General features: G+C 42.4%; 2 protein-coding genes across 2 annotated transcripts in view; one reads left to right on the top strand and one right to left on the bottom strand.

Moving 5' to 3' along the window:
* Positions 1-16,652, bottom strand: part of IKZF3 (IKAROS family zinc finger 3) — a 35,845-nt gene extending 19,193 nt beyond the window's left edge. Inside the window, exons 1-3 of the mRNA XM_058041628.1 lie at positions 16,585-16,652; positions 11,938-11,991; positions 10,601-10,711 (exon numbers count right to left, since the gene is read on the bottom strand). Coding sequence (XP_057897611.1) covers positions 10,601-10,711; positions 11,938-11,991; positions 16,585-16,591 — 172 coding nt within the window. The 5' untranslated portion in view covers positions 16,592-16,652. The remainder of the gene's footprint in view (positions 1-10,600; positions 10,712-11,937; positions 11,992-16,584) is intronic.
* Positions 16,653-20,238: 3,586 nt separating this feature from the next.
* Positions 20,239-25,736, top strand: ZPBP2 (zona pellucida binding protein 2). The gene is made up of 8 exons (XM_058041471.1): positions 20,239-20,320; positions 21,161-21,238; positions 21,710-21,835; positions 22,144-22,305; positions 23,050-23,268; positions 24,249-24,334; positions 24,921-25,098; positions 25,636-25,736. Exons 1-8 carry the CDS (start codon positions 20,239-20,241, stop codon positions 25,734-25,736), a joined length of 1,032 nt encoding a protein of 343 aa, XP_057897454.1.
* The last annotated feature ends 1,535 nt before the right edge of the window (positions 25,737-27,271 follow it).

Here is a 27,271-nt window from a genome sequence, read left to right on the forward strand (position 1 = left end):
AAATTAACCAAGAGATTGCAGAGTCTGGAGTCACCAGATTACTTTTTCAGCCCAGACTTTTCTCTGCACTGGCATGCACAGGGAATACCATGTGATCAGGAGATTGGCAGATGTGTGGAAGGTTTGTATCTGTCACTTAAAAATCATATCAACATATTTTATTAGATCAGGGAGTTTCCAGACTGGTCTGCCTTAATCAAGAGGAAGGAAGCTGTGACTTCATGTAGAATAGGGAAATTTAACTGAGGAAAAACACAATTATCCCTAAAAACACTAACAAAGTTCCCACAGTGGAAAAAAATAAGTGCTATCATCTCTTCTATTAGGCAAGTATGGAGGTTGTAAGAGAATAAAAAAGCATTCATAGAGTCCAAGCCAGGGAACTATTTTTCTTGAGGCAGTTCATGGAGTTAATATACACTGAGGAAAAAAAAAAGCTGCAGCTTTTATAGAACAAAGTGCTGGTGTGATGCGTTAAGGCTGATGCACATGGTTTCATTTCCTGGGGAGATGATTACAAGATGAAAGACATACTCCAGAGTAATATTTTTGTTTCACCTGAAACATTGTAAAAACAATGGGTTCTGGAAAAAATCCAAAATAAAGCTGCGGTGGCAACTTCAGACTGAGTCACCACCCAAACAGTGCTTGTGTGTGCTCTATAAAATGATAGAATCACAAAGGGTTTGTGTTGGAAGGACATTAAAGCTCATCCAGTCCCACCCCCTGCCCTGGGCAGGGACACTTTCCACTCTCCCAGGTTGGTCCAAGCCCCATCCAGCCTGGCCTTGGACACTCCCAGGGATGGGGCAGCCACATCTTCTCTGTGCCAGGGCCTCCCCACCCTCACAGGGAGGGATTCTCCCAAATATCCAACAGAAATTTTCCCTTTTTTAGCTTAAAGCCATTCCCCCCTGTCCTGTCACTCCTGTTTCTGAAGCAGAGTCCCTCTCTGCTTTCTTTTAGGTTCCTTCAGATAATGGATGGCTGCTCTGACATCTCCATGCAATTCTTCTTCTCCAGGTTGAAAACGCAGAAATAAAAAAGTCAAGAGAGCCAAATAATGAGGGCAAGTTGGAGGGTTTCTGAATCTTAGCTGTTTTCTCTAGGAGGAAGTTTCAGTAGAAAAACCCCCTAAATTCTCCATTTAATCTGAGACTCTGGCATCAAATCCAGGGAGAAAACCTAAGTTTTGTCCTGTTGTTAAGCAAAGTTTACCAGGAGCGATGGGAAAAGCGCAAGGAATAAAACCCAGAAGCCATTAAAGACAACGGCAGGAAAGGGTGATGTAGCTCAAGTGTTTTACAAGGAGTGGGGTCATAATCGTGAAATCCTCAGCACATGCAAAAAGTCAACTGGGTAACAAAGAAACTTAATCATCTTAATGTGGCATTTTAATGATGCTGCTGATTTGCTGTGCCAATTCAGAGATAATGAGCCCCTAATGCTACAGATGTTCAGCCAGACTAAAGGAAAAAAAAAAAAAAAGGAAAAAGGAAAGCTTTTCTTGTATGCCATTTCCTAACTATCCAATTAAACAAATTGTGAAAGCATATAAATAGTTTACCAGGTTTTGACAGCTGTTAATGGGATTCAGATGCTGAGGAACAAGAAGGGAGTCGATATTGGAGGGTTCTTGTGACTACCTGGGTTTGACAGGTATTAACTGATGATTCATCACTGTTATCCCCACAAAACCCTACAGACACATGCCAGAGCTGCTCCCCTCCCAGAATGAGAGATTCAGACAGTGGTGAAGCTGAAAAAGTGAGTGGAGTTTCCAGATTCAAGGCAGAATCCTGCATGTTTGTGAGAAACACCTCAGCAGTGGAATCAACACACTGGTGGCAAAGATAAGTCATGAATAAAAAATTTCCATTATCCTTGTTGAATAAAGAGAGTAGTACATCCCATAAAAATTATAAACCAGGGGAAAATAATTAAAATAAACTATGCTATGCCTAAGTTTTTTTTCCTCAAACAAGAAGGAAACAATTACATGTATATACTGAGAATTTGGAGATTGTAACTAATGGGAAATTATAAAATGTGAAATGACACAATAGCAACATGAGTTTGTTTTTGGTTTTTTTTTAATGAGGCAACACTATTTGAGTTAAGACAATTTTTCTCCATGTTTTTCTTCTACCCCATTGCAGATATCCATCTAGGGAAGGGAAAAGATTTCAAGCCTTTTTGGCCCACCCTGGTTTGTTTTGCCTCCTACTCCAGCCTGGGCTCCCTTTTTCCCAACAGCTGCTATGAGATCATTGTTTGCCAACAAAGAAAGAGCAATCACCTCAGAGCAGAATTAACTTGCAGCCAGACAGCAGAGAGAACCACCCCAACCAGGACATGGTGACAAGAAATGCCCTTGCAGGGTGCAGACTCTGGGCCTGTCCCATTCCTCAGGTCCTTTTTTGTGTCACTACAGGCCAAAGCCAGACTTCTGCACTAAAAGTCCCAAATATTGTATTTATTACTAGGAAATATTGGCTTTGGGTTTATTTTTTCTTTGTGCCTTTTAGTATTTTCTTGGTACTGTTGTTCAATAGTCACTTCAATACAAAAAAAATAAATAGTACTTATTTTGTTTAGATGCTTTATAAGGCAGATGTGAGGGGTAATTCCTAAATGACCCAGTGCAGAATGCACCTGGTGGAAATTTCACTTCTAAATATAGGAGAGAAACTTTCATCATTCCCCTTTGTGGAGTGCAGGCTCAATGGTAATGAGTCTCCTTGGTTTTATTGTGACTTGAAACAAAAATAGAAACAAATCAAATTGAAATGCAGCACTGAGAATTGGAAAGAAAATAAAAAAAATCAGCCAGGCATCATTTTCCAAGTGCTCAGATGTGTATTTTCTACTTCATTAATATCAGTGCCTCTTTATCATTAAAGCATAGTGTAATTTATCTAGTTGTACAATTAATTGCAAAATAACAGCTACCAAACAACACACATCATTTCCAAGCTCATGTGAATCAGGAAACTTGAATTATGTAACTGGTTCTTCAAGCATCTTACTTAAAACAATGATTTTTCTTATAAATATTAATATTCCTGTGGAAATCTATGATTTCACACACAGTATTTCCCTTCTATTGTAATTTCTGCCTAATCATACTCCAGTGTTTTCTAGGATTTTCATTCAAAAGGTTTCCAAATTATGTTGAAGTTATACTAACAGAAATAGAGGTAAAGGAGAAATAGTCCCCAAAACTGAGTGTTCCCAAAGCTGGAGTAAAACAGGACAAACTGCATAGCAACACTGTGCAGTGCTGAGTTTAGAGAAGGAAATGGAATTTAACTTCATTTAACTGCATTTAACTGCATTAACTTCATTTAAATGCTCTTAACTGAAACTACAAACAGAATTTGGGGAGGCAGAATGACCTTCCCTGGGACAAATTGGACTAGGGGCTGGAAAACCATAGCTAGTGTATGCTGAAACTACTGTGGGGTTGTATTTTGGTTGTTTAATTTTAAAAGTGGCAATAATTTGCCATTTTTACTCAACTTTCTACACCCCCAGTGCTGGAGGGGAGCACAGAGGGAATTCCATCCCACATCCTCAGGCCTGCAGGGCCCAGGTTTTCCAACACCTGTCCCAGATGAAATTTATTTTAATTTTGACACCTGTTAACGTTATCCTTTCAGATTTGAATATCTTTTAAGTCTCCCTCTTACAAAAAAAAAAAAAAAAACACAGAAAAAGATGAAACTGCACAAGCTCTTCCCTTCCTTTGCCGTTAAGATACCATCAACCAGAGAAAACATTTCTAAAATGACAATTCCTGAAGTCCAGCAAGGCTGATACAATCACAACCGTTAAATCAGACTTCAATGAGACAGTTAATCAGAGAACATCTGGACCCAACAGTCAGACTGAGAAAGGCCACATGTTAAATTCAGATAATCACTGGCATTACTTATATCAAGGGACCAATCACTAATGCGACCACTCAGGCACGGTCGGCTCTGGTCAACTGTGCTTCAAATGAACTTCAAACCTGAGAAATTCAATGTGTCATTTCATTTAATCTTTGTAAATTCATCTCCCAGGAGCCTTCCTGACAATGCAATATATTCTTGTGGTAAAAATTAAATATGGAGAGAAAATAAGATAAAATATCATGAAGAACAGGGAAATCTGTGATAAATACCTGAGGAATTTTAACACATATAGGCTGAAGGCAGGAGCTTGGGTCAGATGCTCTTGAACACCTTGGACTGATTTGATTGAACTATAAAAAAATTCCAGTAGCAAATAATCTTGACTTGAATTTTAGATTACACCTGTGTTGTCTCCTATTTGAGGTTCTTTAATCAAATATTTGTAGTTTACTTTAAGCACAGCCTTGTAGAGAGACGAATGCATCCGCTTTGTGTTCCCTTAGTAACACTGATCTTACAGCTCTTACAGCTGCAAGAACTTACAGCTTTTTCCCATCCTAAATGTTCCCAGGAGTCTGCACAACAAATCCAGCCCTCCCTGGAAGAGCAGGATTGCTCAAAATGCTGGTTGGGTGTTGAAATTCAGGACATTCCTCTGGCTGTCCTGGATTGTCCAAACCCCTGCCAGGGGGCTCAGAGACCCTGGCACAGATCCCTATGGTCTTAATTGTGACCCATGTTAAAAATTACCAACCTTATATGAAGATCTACAAGCCATGACAGTTTAAGTAGAATGATAGTGAATTTATCACCAGGTGAAAAAAAGATTTTTTGGGGTTTTTAGAACAGGGGTTCAGGGGGCAAGATGGAGGAATCTGGGCATGTCCAGCCTTTCTCCTTCTTCTTCTTCTTGGCCTCCATCTTCTGCTGTGATGTTGGCACTTTTAGATTGGTTTAGAGTAGAAGCTCACTGTCTAACATAGGTGATAGGTATTGGGAAGTTATTGTAAATACTGTATACATAGTTTTTAGTATAAAAGATAACACCGCCCTGGGGCAGGCAGAGTGCCTGGGACTGTCTTGCTGAGCGAACCTCGGCTGGACAGGAGAAAGAATTTTATACATAAGAAACAATAAACAACCTTGAGACAGAGAAATTAGGAGCTCTGACTCCTTCTTCGAGCGCTGGGCTGGGAAAAGAGACTTTTAAAGATTTCTCGTGGTCACTGTGAGCAGCAGAGACTCTGGAGCACCTGCAGCTCCCGGAGCCGATCCTGAGGTGGAGCTCCTGCACCAGGAGAGCAGGAGAGGAGCTGCACGCACGGCAGGTGAGCGCAGCCACACGCTGCTCCTCGGGAGTACAACCAGCCCAGCTCCCAGTTTATGAATTCCTAAAGCTCCTGCAGAGCAGAAGGAAATAAAGCCGGAACAAGAAGTGGAGAGATGCAGCGCTGAGGACACGGTAAATCCCCAGGTGAAACAGGCACTGAGCACCCGCTGCAAACTCTGCGCAGTTCAGTTAAAAGAACCATCAATTCCAATGCTCAGGGAACTATTTGTGTATTTTAGTAAAGTTTTGGCTCTTGTGGATCTGTTTCCCTTTCTCAAAACTTTTTCAGTAGCACAAACAGTGAACCTGTCCCTTCAACTCATTTTGTGCCAAGTGAACAGCCTGGTTTGGGGGCAAAATGTGACTCATCCCCATTAACTGATTTCCTCTTCACTAATCTGTATTTCCAAAAATAGATTATTTCCTACAATAACATGTCATTTGAGTTCCCAGAGCCATTTTCTGCATCTTCACTTATTTTCTGCTGGGGGGCGTGGGGAGGGATCACAACTCATCAGTCTTGGACCAGATTTTATTGCAATGCCAAAGGAATGAATATTTCTCTCACCTTTAATTTCAGGGAATTATTTTGTATGGATCCAAGATACACATTGTAGAACAAGTGGGAAAAAATGGAGTTTAAAAAGTTGTGGAATGAAGGCCATCATCTATTGATTAACTGTGCACCCATTCTCTTTCCAGCCCTTGTTCTGTCTCAAAGCTTCCACTGGGAGTCAGGATATCTCAAAAGTAAATTCTATTTTCTAATCACTATAATGGGTTAATTAGAACGAGAAATAGCCGCACTTCCTGATTATCTGCAGGCAATCAGAGTATCCGAGTGTCTGTGTCAGTGCTGAGTGCTCAGGATAGTCCAGCTGATGTCAATCATTTACAGGCTGGGTGACACCACCGCCCCGTTGATGTCACCGAGCGTGCCTGGCAGCATTCCTGCCGCTGACGGCACAGTCTGAAGAGTTCAAACAAAGTCAAGAGGATCGTTTGTTGATAAGGAAAACGCGGCTTTCAGTCCCAGTAGAGCCCCTAGAGAAGCCTGACCCGTTCAGCACAGGCTCCTCGTTGGGTTTAACACTACAGAAATCCCCTTGCAGTGAACTTCTGCTGATGTTGTGAGATAACCCCAAGTCCCATGAGCGCCGGGGCTCGAGCTGGGCTTGGGAGATGAAATATTCTGATAAAAAACGGCACTTCCTTTCCAGGCAGATAAGTGCATGTTCTTGCAGCACCGCTGGAACCTCGCTGAGCGCCCCAGTGAGGCTCTGTCACCTCTCCTGCCTCTCTCCAGCCTTTCAACCGCCCCCCTCACACACCTCAGTGCAGCAGCAATTAACATCCATAAACCACAAATGTGCCTTTTATCTCTTTTTAGCTCACAACCATGAAAGCTCGCTGACATTCATAACACCCCAAAAGTTGTCTGCCTCAACAGCTGAGAGAATTAAGACATAATTAAACATTCGTGCTTGACTGCGACTCCCAGAGGAAGGAGAGTGGCTTTTTTTAATTTAATTTTTAAATTAAAGATGTGCCAACTTTGGCCACTGAAGGTAACAGTGTTGGGGGCACATAAAGGAACAGGGGAAATCAAGAGCTTCCCCCCCCCTCTCTCATTGCTTGTCTCTTTTCAGACTAGACACAGGAAGCACCATGGGAACGGTGTATTTTTATGGTTGCAGGCAAGCATACACCATGTGCACCACAGCGTGCAGCTTCCAGTCCCTTGAGGCAAGAAAAGGGGGTTTTGTTTCTTTTTTTTTTTTTTTCCTTCTTCCCCATCAAGCTTTTAATTACCATTTTACTATAGCCTGCTGCCTAATTGTTTGCCTGATAGTTAGCACTGATCATCATGGCAGCCTGTTTAACAGGGGGGTGGAGTAGGACAAGTTGTGTTGTTTCCATGGAATGGCATCTCACCTGTGTCAGGACTCACAGAAAAAAAACACCAGAAGCTGGTGTGTTTGCACAGGCTCACAGAAGTACAAATACAAAACTGATTGCTGGAAAAGTGGATTTTTTTCGTACCAAATGAGCTCCAGCTATGGTGTTTCAGCCCTATGCATTAATTTAGTGGTTTTATTAGCTGTCTGTAAGATTTTAAAAGGATCCCAGCATCACTTTTAATATAAAAGGCTCCATCAAACCAAATCAAACAATATCTAGACTTAAACAGGTCCAGCTTCTGCTCAAAGCCTCAGAATAATTCCCCACATCATACTCACAGTGTCACCCATGAATAATGCAAGAATCACAAAAAAACACAGTCCAAGAAACTGGGAGATTCCTACTCACTACGGATGGCTGACAAGACATGGAAAAACCAGCCATAATTGTGCTGGAGAAAAACATGTTACAGACATGGCAAGGCAGTGGAAAGCAGGTTATCAAAGGCCTGATCTGTCTCCATGAGTCAGTGGCCTCTTGTTCCCATGATGGCCTTCAGCAGATGGAACAAACCCCGGGGGCACGGATCGTGTGGGGGTTCAGGAGAGGAAAAGGAGAGGTTTCTATTGCAGGCTGTCATCAGCCATGAATTGGGAAGGTGGAATTGCTCACTCACAAACATGATTAACATTTATGAGAACCACATAAACATTTTTTCATTATTTCTGTTTAAATTTTATAGAAAATGAGGGGATTAGTGATCGTATCAATGTGCCAAATAAAGAAAAGGGGCTTTTTGGTTTTTATTAACCAATAGGATTTTCAGGTGTAGGCAGGACATTATCCCTTTCCCAAAAGCCATCACCAATACTGATGATATTTCTATTCTGTGATCCTGGAGTATATTATATATTCATTTTACCAGGGTTAGTGATCCCCAAAAGATAATCCTCCCACCAGGACAGCACTGTCAAAATGTGGTTTCATTTATAGAAATCAGACAGTAGTTAGTGACCCACAAGGACTGCTCAGGGACTAACAGAGCTGCTGCTATTTTATAGAGGGCATGACATGAAAACTGAGATTATTTGTGAATTTCAGTCTCTAACAGCAACTGAACTGGTGTTGTTGGGAGGAAATTTAAGTGCACCTACTGATCGTTGCAGGGCCTGGAGTACTAACACAGCATGCTTAAATATTTAAGATTTATTGTGCTTCCGGTATCAGAATGACTGCAGAGAACAGTGTGTGAAGCACTGAAGCAAACACTATGTATATTTTATTTTGTGCCATTTCACATGGAGATGCTGGAGGTACCTTTTTTGTGCATTTGAAGCAGCTTTCTCCTTGCAGTCATGGATTTATTCCTACAGAGAGCAGCAAGGAATGGGGCACTGTGGCAGTGAAGGTTCATACTCACTTTATAATGAATGAGCTCTAATGGTAAGGGAGGCTGCTGGAGGGAAATGATGTTTTATTGATATTTATAGCATTGTCTTTGAGATGTAAATTTTCAGTGTTTGCATTCCAGAACAAATGGCAAAGAGACTTTAAGAGATCAGCAGCAATATAAAAAATGAATGGTAAAAGCTGTACTGACACAGTCTCTCACGTGTCCATGTTGTTCCTGACTTAAATGTATGGAGAAGAGGGTGAGAAATGGTTCTGTAGGCACAGGGCAGCCAGAGAACAGGAAAAGACAACAAAAACAAATTCATGCCTGGGCTCTGCATGTGAGCAATATGGGCATGGCTCCTGGAAAGGGAAGGTGGGAAGAAGCTACAGCAACTCCTCTCAGGTGGTCAGTACTGGGAGATATGGGAAAGAAACCCTGTCCTGGCTTCCTGCACCCACAGCTCAGTGAGCAGGAGGAGTGAAGGGCTGGGACACTGGGAAAGCACAGGGAGAAGTGAGCCAGTGAGAGTGGAATTGGTGCAAGGGGTGGACAAACAGCTGGAGCATGGCTGTGAATATTTGATGTCCTGTGGGATCTGAGAGATCAGCTGCCTTGGTTGTAGGAAATGCTCAAGTCTTCCATATTCTGTCTATTCTATTAAACTTCTGCATTTAGGGTAAGCAGAGCAGAACTCACCTGCCCAAGGCAGGCTCTACATTGCAGATATCTATAATGAGCTAATCTCAATTTTAGAGTCCTGCTAAGCAGCAGCTGCTCTGGGGACATGAAGCTTTTCATCCTAATCCAGACACCCAAATCTGGTCAGAAATCCTGTGTGATGTCTGTTCATAAAATGCCCAGAAAGGCCAGACACCAGCAGTAACAGATACTGGCACTGTAGATCCTTGAGGGAGATTCATCTCACCACTCCCTTGAGTGTTTTATGTTTGCTTGCAATTTGTTAACCAATAAAAACATTTGGTCTTTAATAATGCAAAAGTATAACCTCTGCAAAATAATCACATTAACATTAGAGGGAACAACCAAAGCTACTTACACAGCCAAAACACAGAATTCTTTAGTGATTTACTTGATTCATGTGATACAAACTCTACCTCAAACTCCCACCCAAAGCCACAGCCGTAATTTCCCTTGGTGCTGCTTCACTGCCATGGGCTTGTGTCACAGAAAGGCCCTGTGACACTGGTGACACCATGTGTGCTGTGCCCAGGACACGTGCCCCACATCCTGCACCAGGCACACTCCTCACTGGCTGTGGCTGAGGCCCCTGGCACGGATCAACACTCTCAGGTCATGGGCAGGAACTGCTGTTCATGCTGAGATTTCAGTTTAGGAGATTCTACAGCACAGAAGAAACTCAACATATGTGTCATGGACACATGTAAACCCTGAGCTCTGTGCAATTGCCAAGTTTCAGCAGCTGCTGTTATCTTCTATCTATTAAGGAAGAAGACCTGATGGTTTTTAAAGACAGCACATATTAATTTGCTATTTTAATTAATCCCTATGTTTTCTCTCAGACCTATAAGAAGGATATTTTCTTCATCAATAAACATGGAAAACTGACCAACCTCCCTTTCACCCCCAGTTTAAAATACAGCATTGCTGTTACAGTTTTAAATTTTACAGGTCTGAGTGGTCCTGTGAATTTGAGATAATTTGTTCTTTCTTTCAAAAAAAAAAGGAATAAATTATCAAGTTATTTTTTTAGGTATGAAAGTACTTAGCATAAATAAAAATTGCAGTCCTAACACAGGATTTGCCTATGCAAACTGCTGTTAGGAATTTGTTAGCACACACATTAGAGGCTCACCAGATGCACTTGCTCTTTTATCTTCCCATCCATATTTCACAGATCCTGTAAAACTGACCTTGCTAAAATGCACGTTAAGGTTCCCTGATGGAAAAGTGTTGCTCCTCTTTAGAATGTGTTGAAATGCTCCAAATGAATTGTATTGCTATTCCTCTTAAAGGCATGTTTTCATAGCATAATCAGATGAATAAAAAGACAAAATACAATTATTATTTATCAGAATTCCAACTCTACTTTACCTCCTGCTTCTTCATTAGACTGATTGTGTTCCTTCATATCTTCCACATTATCCATGCTTTCCATTTCCTGGGATTTGTTCAGATTACAGTCTGTCAAATCCTCTTGTTCCTCTGGAAAAAAAAAAAAAAAAAGGGCAAAAAATAATTAACTATTTATTCTCCAAGATTATTTCCAGGTGATTCCCTCAAAGAAAGCACCTGCACACTCCCAGCACTGCTGACAGTATCCACAATGTTATTTCTACAGATGCACTTTGGGGAATGATTTCACTTCCCAAAATCCTACACGAACTCTCACACACACCTGGAACACATCCTCAGCTTTTGCTCAGATCCAAATATTCTGGACTTTATTCTAAATGGCAGCAGGAATAAAATCCAGTGTATCTAACTCTATCATAGGTGCTCTGACAACTGCTGTGAGCAGGGATGGAGCTCCTTGGAGCAAGGCAAAAGAATCACAGCTCCACTTTGTTCTTTTGGGCAAAATTTTAATCATTCTGGCCTTGGGCCAGAAAACTGCTCAAGCAGATGTAATCAAGGCCTCTTTGAACCCACTTGCACTTCTCTGCTTATTCCACGTGTGTATTTTTAAATATCAACATTATCATGCAGACCAGCATCCCAGAGATCCCAGCCTCTCTACTTGGAAATAAAGACACATTTTTAACTGTAGTGAAATTTATTCATGTAAAGTGTTTCAAATAAAGCCTCTTTCATTAACCTCACAGTGCAAACTAGCTCCATATTATGTGTATTTCTGTAAATTTCAAATCAATATTTCATTAAAAAACAGACAGTATTTTTTTTTTCAAACATTATGGGAATTTTAAAAATTTACAGTAACACTGTGAAATTGCTGGTAAATTCTTTAACCTACTGACAGCTGGATGGTAACACCTCTGATCCTTCTCAAGCTAAATATTACATTGGAGCTGAAAAGAGGCTCGACTTTTTGATTAACAAGAAAGTGAAACACTTGTCAAACTCACTCAGGAGGTTTGTTTTCATATTTTTAGAAATGCAGTCAACCAAGAGAATTGTATTATTCTTGCTTGCCTAATCAAAACTTCCAGCTTTCTCCTGAAAATATTTCCTTTCCTCCTATACAGTCCTTTTTTCCCATTTCACTATAATTTTCCAGTATTATATTGAACTTCCATGGTTTTATTTCATCTCTAAAATTTACTTTTTTTGCCTTTAATGCCCCTCTTTATACTTTTGACTGTTATACAGTGTCCTGGGACCCTAAAGCAGCTACAATTCAGGTATTTTTCTCAATTTAAATATAAAATTGTCAAGAGAGAGTGGAAGAACACAACTGAACAGCACAATACCTGCAGCTACAGGCTGTTCCTGAGGGTTACTGAGGTCCATCCCGGGCTGTGAATCTGCAAAAGACAGAAAAGCCTGAGCTGTCTAATATTTAAAACAGTTCTCAACACACTTGTTACAATCTTATAAATTCCCATTTTCTTGGCTGAAAGTAAAATTGAAAAAGAAAACCTTTCAAAGAAATAAAAAACAAATTAGTATCATGCTTCACTTCTTTATATCCTGAGCACCTGCCTGTGCCCAGAAAAGGGATTAAGTATGATTTTCTAACTTCAAAAATTATAGAACAGAGTACCTTAAGCTTTCAATTTACTCATTGAGTACCCTGTGAACACAGTGCAGCCATAGTAACTCTGTGGCAAGTTAAATTCTCTAAAGCACAAAGATATTTTTACATTCTTTTTCCAACACAAAGGGAAACCCCCATTATCTTCACCAGATTTACTTGGTTTTCATGGGAATGCGAGTCTAATTCCCACTGAGAAATTCCAAAAGGGATCAAATGCTAGGAATTTTAAACATTTTTCAGCTAAATGAATACCCGTGCAGCCTGGTTTCCCAGCGTGCTGGGGGCTCAAGAGAGCTCTGAGCCAGCACAAGCTGCAGGTATTCCCATTGCCCAGGGTCCAAAATTCAGTTCTTGATTTAAATTGGAGGCACAGACCTGAACTGTCCCATTATTTCTTAACTCCAGACCTCCCTGCCTTGAGATTTCATTGCTTGGAGGTTGAATTCTTAACACAGACACAGTTACCTGCTTCCTTCCTCCTTTCTTTCCTGTAGCTTTTTCCCCCTCTTTATTTTTTTTACATGCCATAACATCTTTTATCAGCTTTGAACCTTAAAAAATAATAGTTTCTGGACCAGGAAAATTTCTTCCTGGCAGTTACATAACAGAAACACCCAGGCAGCGGGCATGAGGTGTTAACCACGGGTGACATTTACCCCATAATTATCTGTCTTTACCTCCTCTGCATATGGAACTTTTTTGTGGTCTCTGCAACGTTAAAATATAAAGCTCTGGTAACTCTCCAGCGAGGCAGCATGGTATCAGAAGAGGTACTCCAAAAAAACTGCATGAATAGAGGGGAGGGGGGGGATAATGTGTGCAACAAAATAGAGGCCTTGCATCATAAAGATAGTCACAGAATTAAATGACAAGAAGTTCAGCTATTTATTGAATTGATATTTTGAAGTAAGTAAGAGAGATCAAGGAACTGTGTGGTTATAGCCCTTAATTTCTCATTTTCATTCTATTATGCCAGGAAAATTGAGGTACAAAGAAGCAAATGGACTAATTTATACAGCAAATAATGGTGAGAAAACATCAGTAAATTCTGGGAAAATGAACAAAATTTTTTTTAATATTGATTATAACTTTACATTGCAATAAGTTGCTCAGAGAAGCTGTGGCTGCCCCATCCCTGGAAGTGCTCAGTGCCAGGCTGGATGGGACTTGGAGCAGCCTGGGATAGTGGAAAGTGTCCCTGCCCACGACAGAGGGTGGAACTGGATGAACTTTAATGTTCTTCCATCCCAAAACTGTGATTCCATGAATAGAGACACTTAAATTGCACAAACCCTTGTAATTCTGCACTTAATTAAATGAAATCTCCCTTATTATGCAACATTTGATTTTAGTTTTAATTGCATTCAGAATCCCTGCACAGTTGCTCCATTTGGGTCAAAGCCCCAGGATGAAGCCCCAAGGTGCTGTTGAAACCTTGGCAGCAATTCTGCATTTCCCTGAGCTCCAAGGAGGTCATGGAAGAAAGATCTAGAACCTCTACATGACTGCTTGAATTCCAATAATTCTACATATATTCCTGGGTAACTCTATATTTTTATATATTATTGGATTCCTCAGGTTTCCCTGGAAGTGCAGGACAACTTTCTGGAGAACAGCATTGCCTGAACCCCACGAGAGCCAAGCAGGACCTGCTCAGCCTCCTCAAACCCTCATCTCCTCCCTGCTGAGATGGAGTCTGTGAATTCATTCATATTTTGTTGAACACAAGCTTTTCATGCCCATAATGGCTGCTGGGCAGGATAACCCTTCAGAAGAGATAAGAGCAATGACACACCATAGAATGTTTCTCTTCTTGCTTGAGAAACATCCTGGTCTTTGTCTCACTTTCAAGCCTTCAACCTCCCCTCACCAGCACCTGGTTTCTTTACAGCATCAGTTTCCAGCAGCTTCTTAAAGCCTTAGTGGTCCCTTCATATTTAACCTCAAGTCTCTTTCCTGTCCTAAGCCAAGTCCTTCATGGTGACAGGACAACATGTGGGTAAATTCCACCCCTGATTCTGCGCCAATAAAGTTATTTTTCTACCAAATGTTCAGAAAAACACAAGGCAGGAAATCACTTACAGAACACGTTTGTCTTCCCAAGCTTCAAAGAGCTCCAGTGGCTGGGGTGCATGGGAAGAGGACGCTGCTCTCTGTGTGCTGCAGCTGAGGCACAATGTGCATTTACAAAGCAGAAGTAAAATTCGTGTGCTTTCGAAACCAATCCTTGGCCATCCTGTGTTCTACACCCATAGGCAAAGGGAGCCAAAATATTCAAATAGCTTGCTAAAAAAGTGCTGTGGTATTTTAGTATGCATCACTATTCATATTTTATCCTGGTATCTGACCAGAACAGCCAACCAGAAATTTAACCCCCCTAAAATGGATATTTTTCAAATCGCTGATGACCCTGCTTCCTTTCTGTCCTTAATGCAGAATGGGAGGTATATTTTGGATTATTACAATTTCACCTGTTTGTCCCCAAAATGAAACCAGAATGCTGTCTTTTTCCTGCAGGCTGCACTTTTCAGCTCAACAGCACAGGGAAGGAAACACCTTTGAAAGTCCCATCTGCTCTTAGTCCTTCCATCACAGTAGATGGAGCAGAAACAGAGTTTCCTTGTCTGAAGTCAGTACTTTTGCTATGTACACCCCTCAACCTCTTCCACTTCAACAAGTTTTTCACCTTCAATCCACACTGGGCCATTAAGGAGAGAAATTCTAGCTGATGTCTCCACTGAATGTACTTCTTCATCTTCCACAGCCCCCATGGCTTTCTGAAGAAGGCACTTGGACCAAGTAAACTCTTTGTGGAGTCTCTGATACTTTGCTGCTCTTAAGCACCATGCACTGTGTGAAATGTCACAGGTATTTTAAGTGCACATGTCATTTGGGAAAAAGCCCTGATCAGCACTGGTATTATACACTGATCAGCAGAGTATAATTAGGGATATTTTTCTCATATTGGTGCATACGACCTTCTAAACTCAGAAGAATAAACTCAGTGATTCAGTATAGGATTTTCTGAATCATAGAATGTCCTGAGTTGGAAAAGTCCCACTAAGATCATCAAGATCCAACCTGTTGATCCAAGCCCAGAGCCTGGAGGTGACAGCTCCAGCTGGACAGTTCTTTTGGTAATCACAAAACCAAATCATTCATGGAGAAATACAATCAAGTTAAAGACAAATTTTGGTTCAAACACCCACCCTGGCCAGGGCCTGTCTGCTGCTCTGCGACCCTACCAAACCTCCACACACTGGGTGTGGAAAATCCAAGTCAGCCGTGCTATCCCTCTGTCCTCAGGGCACGGAGATTTGTCAAAGACCCACGGAAACACCCCTGAAAGTTACTGCATCCAAGGATAACACAGCACTAACTTCATCCCCAGTCCAGCACTCTCAGACACATTTATGGATCCTCGTCATCCTCAAGTACAAACCCAAAACCTGAAGGAACATTTCCATGTTCATTTTGAGCGCACAAGAAATAAGAATACCAAAGATAGGATTTCTTAGATAACCTCAGATATAGTGAAAATAATAATAACCCTGTTATTTTCTAATTGCAGACTATTCCAACACACCTCACAAAGTTTTCCTCCCAAAAAGACAGCGATCCCAACTCGATCAAGAAAATGAAGCTGCATTTTTAGGTGGCAAAGTGCCCCCAAACCCATCCTTTCAAATCATTAGTTACTTCTCTCCAACAGCAACATTCTCAATTCAGTCAGATTCAATGAGTGACTATTTACAGGAAAATAGTTTAAAAGCCTTCAGCAAAGGAAAATGCATTTTAAAATAGGCATCTGCAGCTAACTTAAAATAACCAAAAGCCTCGAGTCTTTGAGACAGGACAGAATTTAAACTGAAGACCTTAAAGTACTGAAGTAAGAATCTCCACCTTTGAAACAAGAAACCAAGTGATGCTTTGCAAAGCTTCTTTGCCAGGATTGTTAAAAACACCAGAAACACTGCTTTTCAATGACAGGTAGTTATTCCAGAGCCCAATATTAACTCCCAGATCGGTTTTGGCCGACCCTGAATATTATGGGCATGTTTTACAGGTGAGAAGAAAGAAGACATCCTTGAATTCGTTAAACCTCAGAATAAGAACAGCAGATCAAGCACGCTCTAAACCCTGGCTTTATCACGCGCTTTGTGATATCTCCGAAATTAAACAGAGAGGGGGCAAAAAGCCCCGTTCGTTTCCCGTTGAATTGCTACACGCGACTCAATTTCTTTTCCAGAGCCTGCGAATTGTTTGCAGCAAGAAGCGGCTGAAAGCCCTGGGGCGATGGAGCCGCTGCGAGCCCCGGCGGGACAGAGGGTCCAGGGGGAAGAGCGGGGTCGTTTCTCACCTTCCATGCTCCGTTCGCGGCTCCCTGCTCCACCTGCCCGCCCGGGCTCGGGACTGCCAGCGGAGCGCACCGGCCTCGCCTCCCGCCCGTCACCGTGACATCCGGCGGGGCGCTCGGCGGGCGGAGAGCGGCGCCGGGCGGCGGCGAGAGGAGCGCACCCGGTCCCGGTGCCGGCTCCGGTCCCGCCTGCCTCGGAGGCGCTGCTGGTGCCGCTGGCAGGGGACCCTCACCCCTCAGGAAGGGTTGGAGATTGGGGGAACCCCCACCCGCTTTCATCCCCAGAATGGGCACACCTCGGATTGTGTGTTAAAGTTATGGCTGAGATAATAGTAAAGAGAACTTAGGTTGAGGTGGTTGTCTTAAGAAAACAGCGTTGCTATTTAGCAGGAAATCAAAGTAGAGAGTTCTTCAATAAAATGGAACGAATATGAATTTCGAAGTCATCTAGTACAGACTCCAAAAATGAAAGTTCATTCCACACTGGGCCTGAACAGGGCTTTGAGTATAGGGGGCATTCAGGAGTCACTCCAGGCCCAAAAGCAGTTAATGAAGTGAGAAGGGAAATCGGGATCTGAGCTCATCACTTGGATCTAAACCCAAAGGCAGCAAGCAGAAATTATCATAGATCAGGAGCAGGATAACAACATGGAAACATGATTCTCCTACTCACTTCCTGTGTGGTGCCAACGGCTGCTTCTTACACTCGTGCTTTTCCATTGCTTGGAAAAAGATTCTAGAAATAAAATGTTAAAATAAAATAAAAAAAGTGGGATAATCAAGCAATTCTTGGCTATTCGTAATCTCTGTAGCCCCTTTCCAGAATAATTTGTTAATTAGGCAGGTTTCCTGGTTCTACAAATTTTACGGACTGCTGTGCAGCAATCAGAAACCTCTGGTTCCCATCCCAGGATTATCCACAGCCATTTTCTCTTACTGCCAGATTTGTTCTCTGATTTAAACCCTTACTTTCCCTCATGTTTGCCCTCAGAGAAACAATTGTATCTTCATTCTGTTTTTAAGTGCACAAATCAAACAAGCCTGGTTTTCCCAGCCAATAAAAACATGCTTGTGCTAATTGTAACCCTCCTTAGTGTGATCCCACCTTTGGATCACTCACCTGAAAGATCAGAGACAAAAATTGTGGTCTGCAGGCTCTCCAGAGCCCTGCAACAGCTCCTTTACCTGACTCTGCACTCCTGGAAATCTCTCTACATATTTCCTAGGATAAAATATTCAGCTTTTTAATGTCTACTCACTCCATGATCAAGTTTACAACTGCAGATTTTTGTCCTCTTCTATCATTTCCTACTGATACTCTATTGACCAGAAAAACCCCCACCAAAACAAAACAAAAACAAAAAATAACCCAAATCAAACCCCGGTAATCCAGGTTTTAAACACAAATATAAATACCTGAATTCACGTTTTGTCCTATTAAATCCTCCCTGCAACACTTCCTGTTCTTAAAAATAACCCATTCTCCTTCTCCCCCCCACCAAAAAAAATTTTTAAAAGCTCACAAATCTATAATGAAAATTTACCAGTCTAGGAGTTAGAAATATTATAGTTTTGAAAATAAATGGTTCATTTGGCTAAAGACACTGACTATGAGTTTATAAAGAACCAAAACTGCAGCCAAAGCTTTATAGTAGAGCTACTATTTCATAATAATTAGCAATCTGGGGACTGATGGGCTGTGCAGGACCTGAAAGGAGCTATAAACATCCTTAGGAGCTGAGGCTGCTGAAATATGACTCGTTTGTAGCAGACACGTTACAAACTGAATCATTCTGCCTGCACAGTGTCAGCATGAAATGTTCACTTTGACTAAAACTGAAAACCTTCAGCACATGGGAACGTGGATTGTCTGAGGTGGTCCCAGTTCTGACCTGCTCAGCAGCTCAAGGACATTAAAAATGAAAACCCTGACACAGTTCTTAGACTTTAACTGACCACTTGAGTTAATGTGTTGGTCTAAGGAAGAAGAAACTTGAGTAGAACTGTTTTCCATCAATAACTTGATACCTCCTTTTTCACGCTTTTATTTTTGCATTTTTACCAATTTTTTTTCTTTTCTTTATTAAAGGAAACTCATAACTTAGGTGCTGTTTTTACATAGAAGCATTAAAACTTTCACAGCTCTCTGTAAAAATAACTCTTATTCCCATGTTGGTTGTTCCATATTTGTTATGCAAATGCTGTGACATCATTTTTGGACACTAGCATGGTCTGGAGTGATAAATATGACCTAGGTAGGTAGAATAAATACTATTTTGCTAATTTCCAGAGGCTTGGCCACCGTTTCTGGTCTTGAGTGTCTCGGAGTGAGCAGGACAGTCAAATGCGAGGACCCTCCGAGCCCTGTCAGCGGATTCTGGAGTGTTTTTGTATCACCCGCTCTAGAAACAAAATAGTTACATGTTTAAAAGTTTCAAAGACATTGCAAGTTTTCCAAAACATGTAACTGAGTTGAAAGTCACTTGCAGTGATACTGTGGCATTTGGGTTCATTTTTGAGCCAACACTATTCGCCCAGCGCTTACTTTCAGTCACAAGGGGCAGAATCATGGAATCCTAAAGGAGTTTGGGTTGGAAGGGATTTTAAAATTTAAAAATCACCCAGCTCCACCCTGCCATGGCAGGGATACCTACCACTATCCCAGGTTGCTCCAAGCCCTTTCCAACCTGGCCTTGGACATTTCCAGGGACAACTTCCCTGGTAGATCCATTCCAGGGTCTCACCACCCTCACAGAGCAGATTTTCTTCACAATATCCAATTTGAATCTCCCCATTTTAGTTGAAGCCGTTCCCCTTGTCCTATCTCTTCAGATTCTTGTCCAAAATCCCTTTCCAACTCTCTTGGACCCCTTTTGGGTGCTGAAAGGGATGGGTTTTTTTTGCTTTTCAGTGGAAAAATATGTGTCCTGTAATGACTTTCTACAGAAACCTGCAGCTGGAGAACACCCAGTACTCACAGCCCCTCAGGAGGAAAAGCCACAGGATGTGCCCAGCTCTTACTTTCAGTCTTTCTCACAGCAAGTGACAGAAACACAGAGTGGTTTTGGTTGAAAGGGACTTAAAGCCCATCCAGTCCCCCCCTCTCCCCCTCCATGGGCAGGGACACCTTCCACAGCCCAGGGCAGGTTGAGCGCCGACAGACCAAGCCATGATGGAGCCTCTTCCCCCCCTTGTCCCTCTGTACTTCCCTCTCCTTGTCCCACAGCCGGAAAAACCACTTTAGAGTCAAAAACACAGCTCACTGCGCACTGTGGAGGAGCGATGTGGGGCTGAAGGGTGACAACGGACGCGGGAGGGGTTGGCCGGGGCCGTCCTTCGCTGCCAAGCGCCTCAGGAGCCTGAAAGCGAGAAAACATCAAAAAAACCTCCCCAAAACTAAATACTCTTTTAAAATCTCAGTGAAGCGCTGGCGAGGATGTTTTTTAAACCGTATAAAAAGCACGGGGCGTGGGCGAGGGAGCGGAGAAGGAGCGAGGGACCCCGGCGGGGACACCCCACCCTTCCCGCCCTCAGCCCTGAGGGGAGGAAAAAGGGCGGGAAGCGCCGAGCGCGCGCGGGGCTGGAGGCGGGGGGAGGGGGGGGGGCCGTTAGCGCCCCCTCGCGCCCGCCGCGGCCGTTGTGAGGGGCGGCGGGAGGATGGCGGGGGGCGGCGGGCGGCCCCGCTGCCCCCCGGGCGTTCTCCTCGGCGTGGCGGCCGTGGTGGTGGCGGCAGGATGGGGTGAGAGGGACTAGGGGCGGGGGAGAAGCTGTGGGGATGTGTTGGTGTGAGGCTGGTGCGCTCAGGGGGTGGAAGAGGGGGTGGGAGCGCGTCAGGTGAGCTGGGGGGGGTCCCCCATAGAATATTCCCTCAGAGGGGCAGATTGAGGGCCCTCAAGAGGCAACAGAGTGAGCAGCTCCAGCGACATCCCATTGGTGGGTGCCTCTCCACTGTGAGGGACAAATGTCCCCTAAAAACCTTCCCTCAGAGTGGGAGATGAAGCCCATCAGGAGGGGAGAGTTGGGCTCCATTAACATCCCATTGGTGGATACTGCTCCACTGTGAGGGACAAATGTCCCCAAAAACCTTCCCTCTGAGGGACAAATGTCCCTCCAAAACCTTCCCTCAGAACGGGAAATGAAGCCCCTCAGGAGGGGACAGAGCGAGCTCCAGCATCACCCCATTGGTGGGTGCCTCTCCACTGTGAGGGGACAAATGTCCCTAAAAAACCTTCCCTCTGAGGGACAAAAGTCCCCAAAAACCTTCCCTCTGAGGGACAAATGTCCCCCAAAAACCTTCCCTCAGAGTGGGAGATGAAGCCCCCTTAAAAGGGGTTGCCAGAGGTTCCAGACACCCCACTGTCCCCCAGGCTCAACCCTGGGACACAACAGTCAAGCAGGACCACCCCAGTGTGTCCATAGCCTGAAAAAAACCCCTTATTTTCAATAATTTCCACCTCTTCTGGGGATTCTTGTCACAAAAATCTTCATAACAAAATGTGCCAAAAGCCAGGGTGCAATAAAGGATTAACAATCACACATTTAGATTGATCCCAAATATTCCAATTCCTTTTCCCTGCAGTGAGAGCAGAACTGAAGGAAGAGCAATCTATTGATTTAATTGGAAAGAATGAAGTTTATGGTGACATCAGGCATGAAGGTAAACTTGTCATTTTTTCCTATCTAGATTTAATTTTTACTAGAATTTGTAGATTCAAGCACAGGGATCATTAGGTAGCACATGTAGGATACATGGAACATTTTATGTGTAGGAACAAGAGAAAGGGTGATGAGGATGGAAATATATTTTGTCCCATAGTGCTGCTGGAAGCACTGATGAAAATTTAACATCTAAAAGAGGGTTTCACTGAAAATCTGGTGCTTTTTTAATGCCTGTACCACAGTTTGTGTGTGGGACACAAGCGTCTCCCTCTAACAGTCAGCACCAGCCACACTGTGGACAGTTCCAGGATATTAATTAAGAACAAATGGAGATTAATCTTTAATATCACACTTTGCAAGTCCAAAACTGAAAAATACACTTTAGACACAATTTTCAATTAGTTTTTTTTTTTTTTGTGATTCATTAAATGTCAGCATTTTACATAATTTACCTGATTCTTTGTTGCAGTGAATGTGTATGTTAAGGTGTTTGCAAACAGCCCATTCCTGGTCTGTATGGATTTGGCTCTTTCTCAAGAAAGAATAATAGATCCCAACTATTTGTGGACGGGTCCAGATGGAAGAGTTTTACAAGGTTAGCTCAGACTAAAAATATCACATATTTATCTTCTTTCTATTCACACCCCCCCAGTGGTTTCTTATCCCTTTGCCAAATATTTCCACAAGTTCTGACATTAAATTCCATTTCCCTTCTCCCTCTAAAAGTTACAAATACTTTTGCTAAAAAGGAAATTTGTAGTAAATCCTAAAACTCATAAATTTTAGATCACTTCAAGCTAACTTGAACCAGCATCACTATGCACAGGAGCAAGATTTCATCTTCAAATATTCTAAATGCATCGAAAATTGGACATTTCTGGTAATGCAACATTTCTATTTTAGGGCAAAGCTATGTGAATCTGACAGAGACAGGGAAGCTGATGGTGATGGGTTTCATGGTGCCAATGTCTGGTGCCTACACTTGCACTCTCTCCCACAAAGTCATCGAAACCACAACACAGGAAGAAACAGAAATGGTTGAGGCCTATAAATTCATGGTTTATGGTAAGATTGCTAAGTTAGGAGTAAGCACATTGGTGGGTTTGTGAGCTCTGTGTTTATTGCAAGGCTTGATTAAAAAAAATATCAAAATAATTAAAATTTTATCCCAGAATAGAATTTTTTTTTTTATTTATTTAGAGACATATATGCACCTTTTCATGATTTTGGGAAAAAGTTTAATATTCATGTTCCCAAGGATATATGGCAATAAAATAATCTCTACCCTTAGGTATAGAATTAACTGCAAGAATTCCAGAGTTATCTGAGATCTGCACTCCAGCCCCTCCTATCTCTTGGAACCACTCTTCACCAACATCACTTCCCACTTACAACACAACAACCCAAAAAATGCTTGAGAAACACTAATTTTAAAATAATAATAAAATTACTCCTACACCATAATTGCATAGAATTGGCACCAATCTGTTTCAGACACACAGCTCTGCAGACAGGCTGGTTCTGTGCCATTTTACCTCCTTTTCTTTTGTTTTTATTATTGGGTACAGAGTCTCTATTAAGCACACAAATTCCTGTATATTTCAAACTAAAATATCTCTTACTATTGAGTCAGCTCTGTCAAGGACAAACATGTTATGACACAATTAATGACAATGCTTTATTTATTTATTTACTATTGAATAAAAGCTATAATACTATTGAAAAGTATATTTCAGATACTAAAAGTGATAATCTAAGATTCAATCTGTGATTACACCCCAAATTCACACCCAAGCCATTTCCTCCCAGCCTACAGGGAAGCTGACCATGCCTATCAGGTGTCTGTTCGCTTCAGCACAACGAGCTGTGGGCTGAAAAACAACGACTTGTTCATCAACATATTGAAAAAAATCCTCAACAGCAGCATCTCCCACCTGACCTGCCACATCACAGGGTCGTCCTACAAGTGCCACTCTATCAGGACACCAAAGGACGGCCTCCAGTATGAGCTGTTTGTTAATTTTCTAGGTAATTTCAGGGCTTGTTTGGGAGGGATTGTTTATTGTTATGAGCAACTTGTGAATGCCACAAACAATGTCTGAAAAACAGCAAAATCAAAAGGGACCTCTGAAAGTTGTTCCAGGTTTGATTTTTTTTTTTTTTTTTGGAGTCCCTGTATTTTTTGTTGTTGCCCACAGATGGAGCTAAAACGCAGTTTTAATGTTAAATTTGGCGTTCAACTTTTTGCAATCCGAGCGAGAGCTGTGATTATCTAAGTTAGAGAGGATTGTCAGAAGGAGACAGCCCATAATATGTTCTAATGTCACTGTCATATTTAGATTTTCAGGATTTGATTTTTATTAAGTCTGGGAGCACTCTGGTTTCAGGATCACAGAATGATTTGGGTAGGAAGGGACCTTGAAGCTCATTCAGTTCCTCCCTGCCATAGGCAAGGCACCTTCCACTGGACCAGCTGGAAAGTCCCATCCAGCCCAGCCTTGAATTTTTTGCTTGATTTTAGGAAACTGCAGAGAGCCTAAAGCAAGAGCCTCACAGCTCCCTCATGACAATACTGAGGTGGTTTCACTTCACAGAAAGTTAAATCAGCTGATGCTGCCTTGAGTTAGAGGTGGTTTATCACTGAGAGAAGAAAATTATTCTTTAATTCTCTGACCACGTTCACTCCTGTATCTGTTCTCTCCACACACTAAGAGAAACCATCCAACAGGTTATGGAACAGTTTTGTGGATATTTTTCCCTATGTGAAGTAAAAAAACTTTCATGACCCAAAGATTTTTAATTTTACATAAAACTTCAGCCCTTTTAGAACACTGAGGTTGTTATGTGAGACATTCATTCCATTCTCTCAGCTCAGTGTATTTCCCCCCAATTTTATATTGATTGACCTCTGACTCCTACTAAACAAAGCAAGGAACTGGATAGAAACCACAAGGACCTAATCTATCATTTTTCCCCTTTTTCATGGATCTTTTTTCCTCCATCCACAGTCAATCCATTTGCACCAGGATGGGAAGCAGTTTGCCAGGAGTTTCCTTATGATTGTGAAGATGTGACAAACAAGAGAGTCCGACAGGTTCTGTGTCAGTCACCTCTTGTCCTCTCTGCCTCTTTAACACCCCTCTCTGTCTTAGCTCCTGCAGTTATGGCTGCTAGTAATCCATCTTTACCCAGATTTTGTGGGATTAATATTGTAACTGATGATTCATGGATTTAAAATAATTCCATTCAGGAAGAAAAATGGGTTTAGAAGTCAAAATGATACAAATAGCTTTACAAAAAAAACAATTAAAACATCAGGCTCATTACTTGCTTTGTATTTGCTTCTAATAATAAAGAAGGATAAACATTATTATTTATATTGAGCTTCCAGTCCTCTAAATGAAATTTTTGATTTATGATTTGGTCAATGGAATGCAATTTAAAGTAAGTCTACTGTAGCAAATTTCTAAAATCTGTTCTCTCTGCCTTCTAAATATTAAATCCTGGGATCAGCTCACATCCTAAGTCTGAATCCAGTCCCCTTGAAGCCAAGGAACACTCCCAGTTAAGGTGACAAGTCAGTGTGTGGAAATCAGGACTAGAAAATATCTCCTTTTATTTTTAAATCAACAAAAATCAACTAACTATGCTTTTATTCCCCCAATATTTTTACATTTTAGGCAGCAGAGCTGATTGGGAAGTTTTTCCATCAGATAAAGCACGTTTTGAAGTCTGAGTTTCAGGCTGTTCCTACAATCCAGTACGTGGACAACAGCTTCTCCATGACTCCCATCGACAGCTGTCGGCCAGGTTTTGGGAGAAACCACCACACCCACCAGAACTGTGCCAGCTGCTGTGGTAAATATCAAATCCATCCTTTTAAATATAGCTCATTGATTTAAATATAGCTGATTAGAGCTGGGCACAGAGCTCTGGGGAGGATTAGGGAAATATTGGGGTCAAAAGCAGGGATATTTCTGTTCATCCTTTGGGAGGATATTCACATTATAGTTATAAAGTAATGATAGGAAATGAGCCAGTGGAGCATGTCAGTGCATTCACAGGTGTAATTGCATTTCCAAGCAAAGTAGAAGTAGTGCAGTGGGTTTTTTCCTTCCAGGTGTCACTGGTGAGTGACAATCCTCAGGACCCAGAGCCCATAAGAAACAATTCCCCTCACGGAAGTTCTGCTAGAAAATTCTCTGTTGATTTTTCAAGTTCTTTTGTAGCACCTGCTGCAGGATGTGGAGTTGGGGGGGGATTTAGCCAGAGGCTCAGGGAGCTCTGGAAAGGTTGGAGCTCCCACAGGGCACTGGGAAGGCTCACAGGGATGTCTGGTGGTCCCCCTAAAATGGGGGGAAAGTGGCTGGAACCCCAACTCTGTTCTCTTCACAGTGGTTTGTGCTCCTGGAACTTACAGTCCCAACAATGAGGTGACGTGTCAGACCTGTGCCAGGGCTGAAGCCAGTACGTATGGAGCAAAATCCTGTCATTAAACTGGCACAGACTGGAAAGCCAAAGAGCAGCTGTGAAAGAATGCTTGGTGTTGTGGTGTTCTTTTTATTTTAGCTACCAATCCTGGAATCCTCCATTCCCTTTGAAACAAAACATCCTCATTCATACACCCCTAGGTTTTCCGGTGTTCAGGGACCCCTTAGACTGGAAAAAGCACTGCTTAAAACACAGTGTTCATGCAAGGAAAACTAATTAAATGGGAAAAAAAAAGGAAGTTTGTCACGTGGCTTAGTGCAGAGTCTGTTACTTGGTGGTGACACCAGACACGCCACAGCTTTGTGCTGCTCAGAGAACACAAAGGAGCTGCAAACAATTCCAGGCAGGATGGCAGGTGGCTGTGGTGGAGTTATGTGCCAGACTGGCATATGCCAAAATCTCTGTGAGGAATTTCTAACAGATATTAACAGAAGTATTTGATCTTTGAGATTTAAAAGCATTACGTTCCCCCCTGCTCTTTTTTTTTTCCCCACATTTCTTTCACTGTTTCTGAAATGTTCCAGCCTGAACACGAGGAGAAAGGAAAATCAGATCTCTAAGACAAAAGAGAGGGTGAGTAACAGATTACACAGCCCAGTGTTTGGGAGGATTAAGAACCCAGGTTATGGTTCTCTCCTTGTCCCCAGAATAAAGATGGAATATTCCAGAGGGAAGCAGAGAATCTGCAGAGCCTCTTCCTCCTCCTCCTGCTGCACCAAAGCCTCGTGCAGGGCCTGGCTGGCCCCAGGTGCTGCAGGAACAGCCGATCCTCTTACACCAGCTGTGAATTCCTGACCAGTTCACCGGATGATACAAATTGCCAAAGCTCTGAGCTCATGGGAACGTTTTCTTCCCAGAGAAACCTCACCCCAAGCTGCTTTGGAAGGTTAGCTGCTGGATCTGCAGTGATCCATCACCCTGCTCACAGGGTGAGTAGAGATTATTTGAGCGCTATCAAGAACTTCATGTGGAACTCCAACTGTTCCCCAGCCCCAGCTGAGCCTCAGCTCCTGGAACATTGGCTTTCAGAGCTGCTTTCTAAGCTGTTCCCTGTGGGAGTTCCTCCCTTCCAGACTCACTTTATTGAGGGACATCAGAGAACTCAGTTTCTTGAAAGCAGTGCCCAGCTTCCCTCCTTTTTTCACAAAGCAAAACTAACTCAAGCAAAAGAAGCATCTCCCACTTAACCACCCTAACTTCTTACAACATTTTGAAATTCCTTGGTGAGTATTCATCCAAAAATCGACCAGATTCAACCCAGTTTAACTTATCCATAGTGACAGGAACACAGCAGGAGACAGCACGGGCACAGACCCCGCTCCGAGCTTTTCAGAGTCATTACTTATTAAATACTAAGGAATAAAGTGTGCTGTAATGAGCATTTCCACTGCCCTTGGGCTGATTATCCTGCCTGCCAACTGGACACTGTGCACAGCTCAGGCTGAGACAGATGAAGCAGCCGGGCTCAGCGGTGCTGCCTGCTTCTCTTGGCCTATTTCAGCAGGAGGAAATGCCACATGCATCAATTATGAGGGGAAAA

Source organism: Melospiza georgiana, chromosome 28 (assembly GCF_028018845.1).
Source record: "Melospiza georgiana isolate bMelGeo1 chromosome 28, bMelGeo1.pri, whole genome shotgun sequence".
NCBI classification, from domain to species: domain Eukaryota; kingdom Metazoa; phylum Chordata; class Aves; order Passeriformes; family Passerellidae; genus Melospiza; species Melospiza georgiana.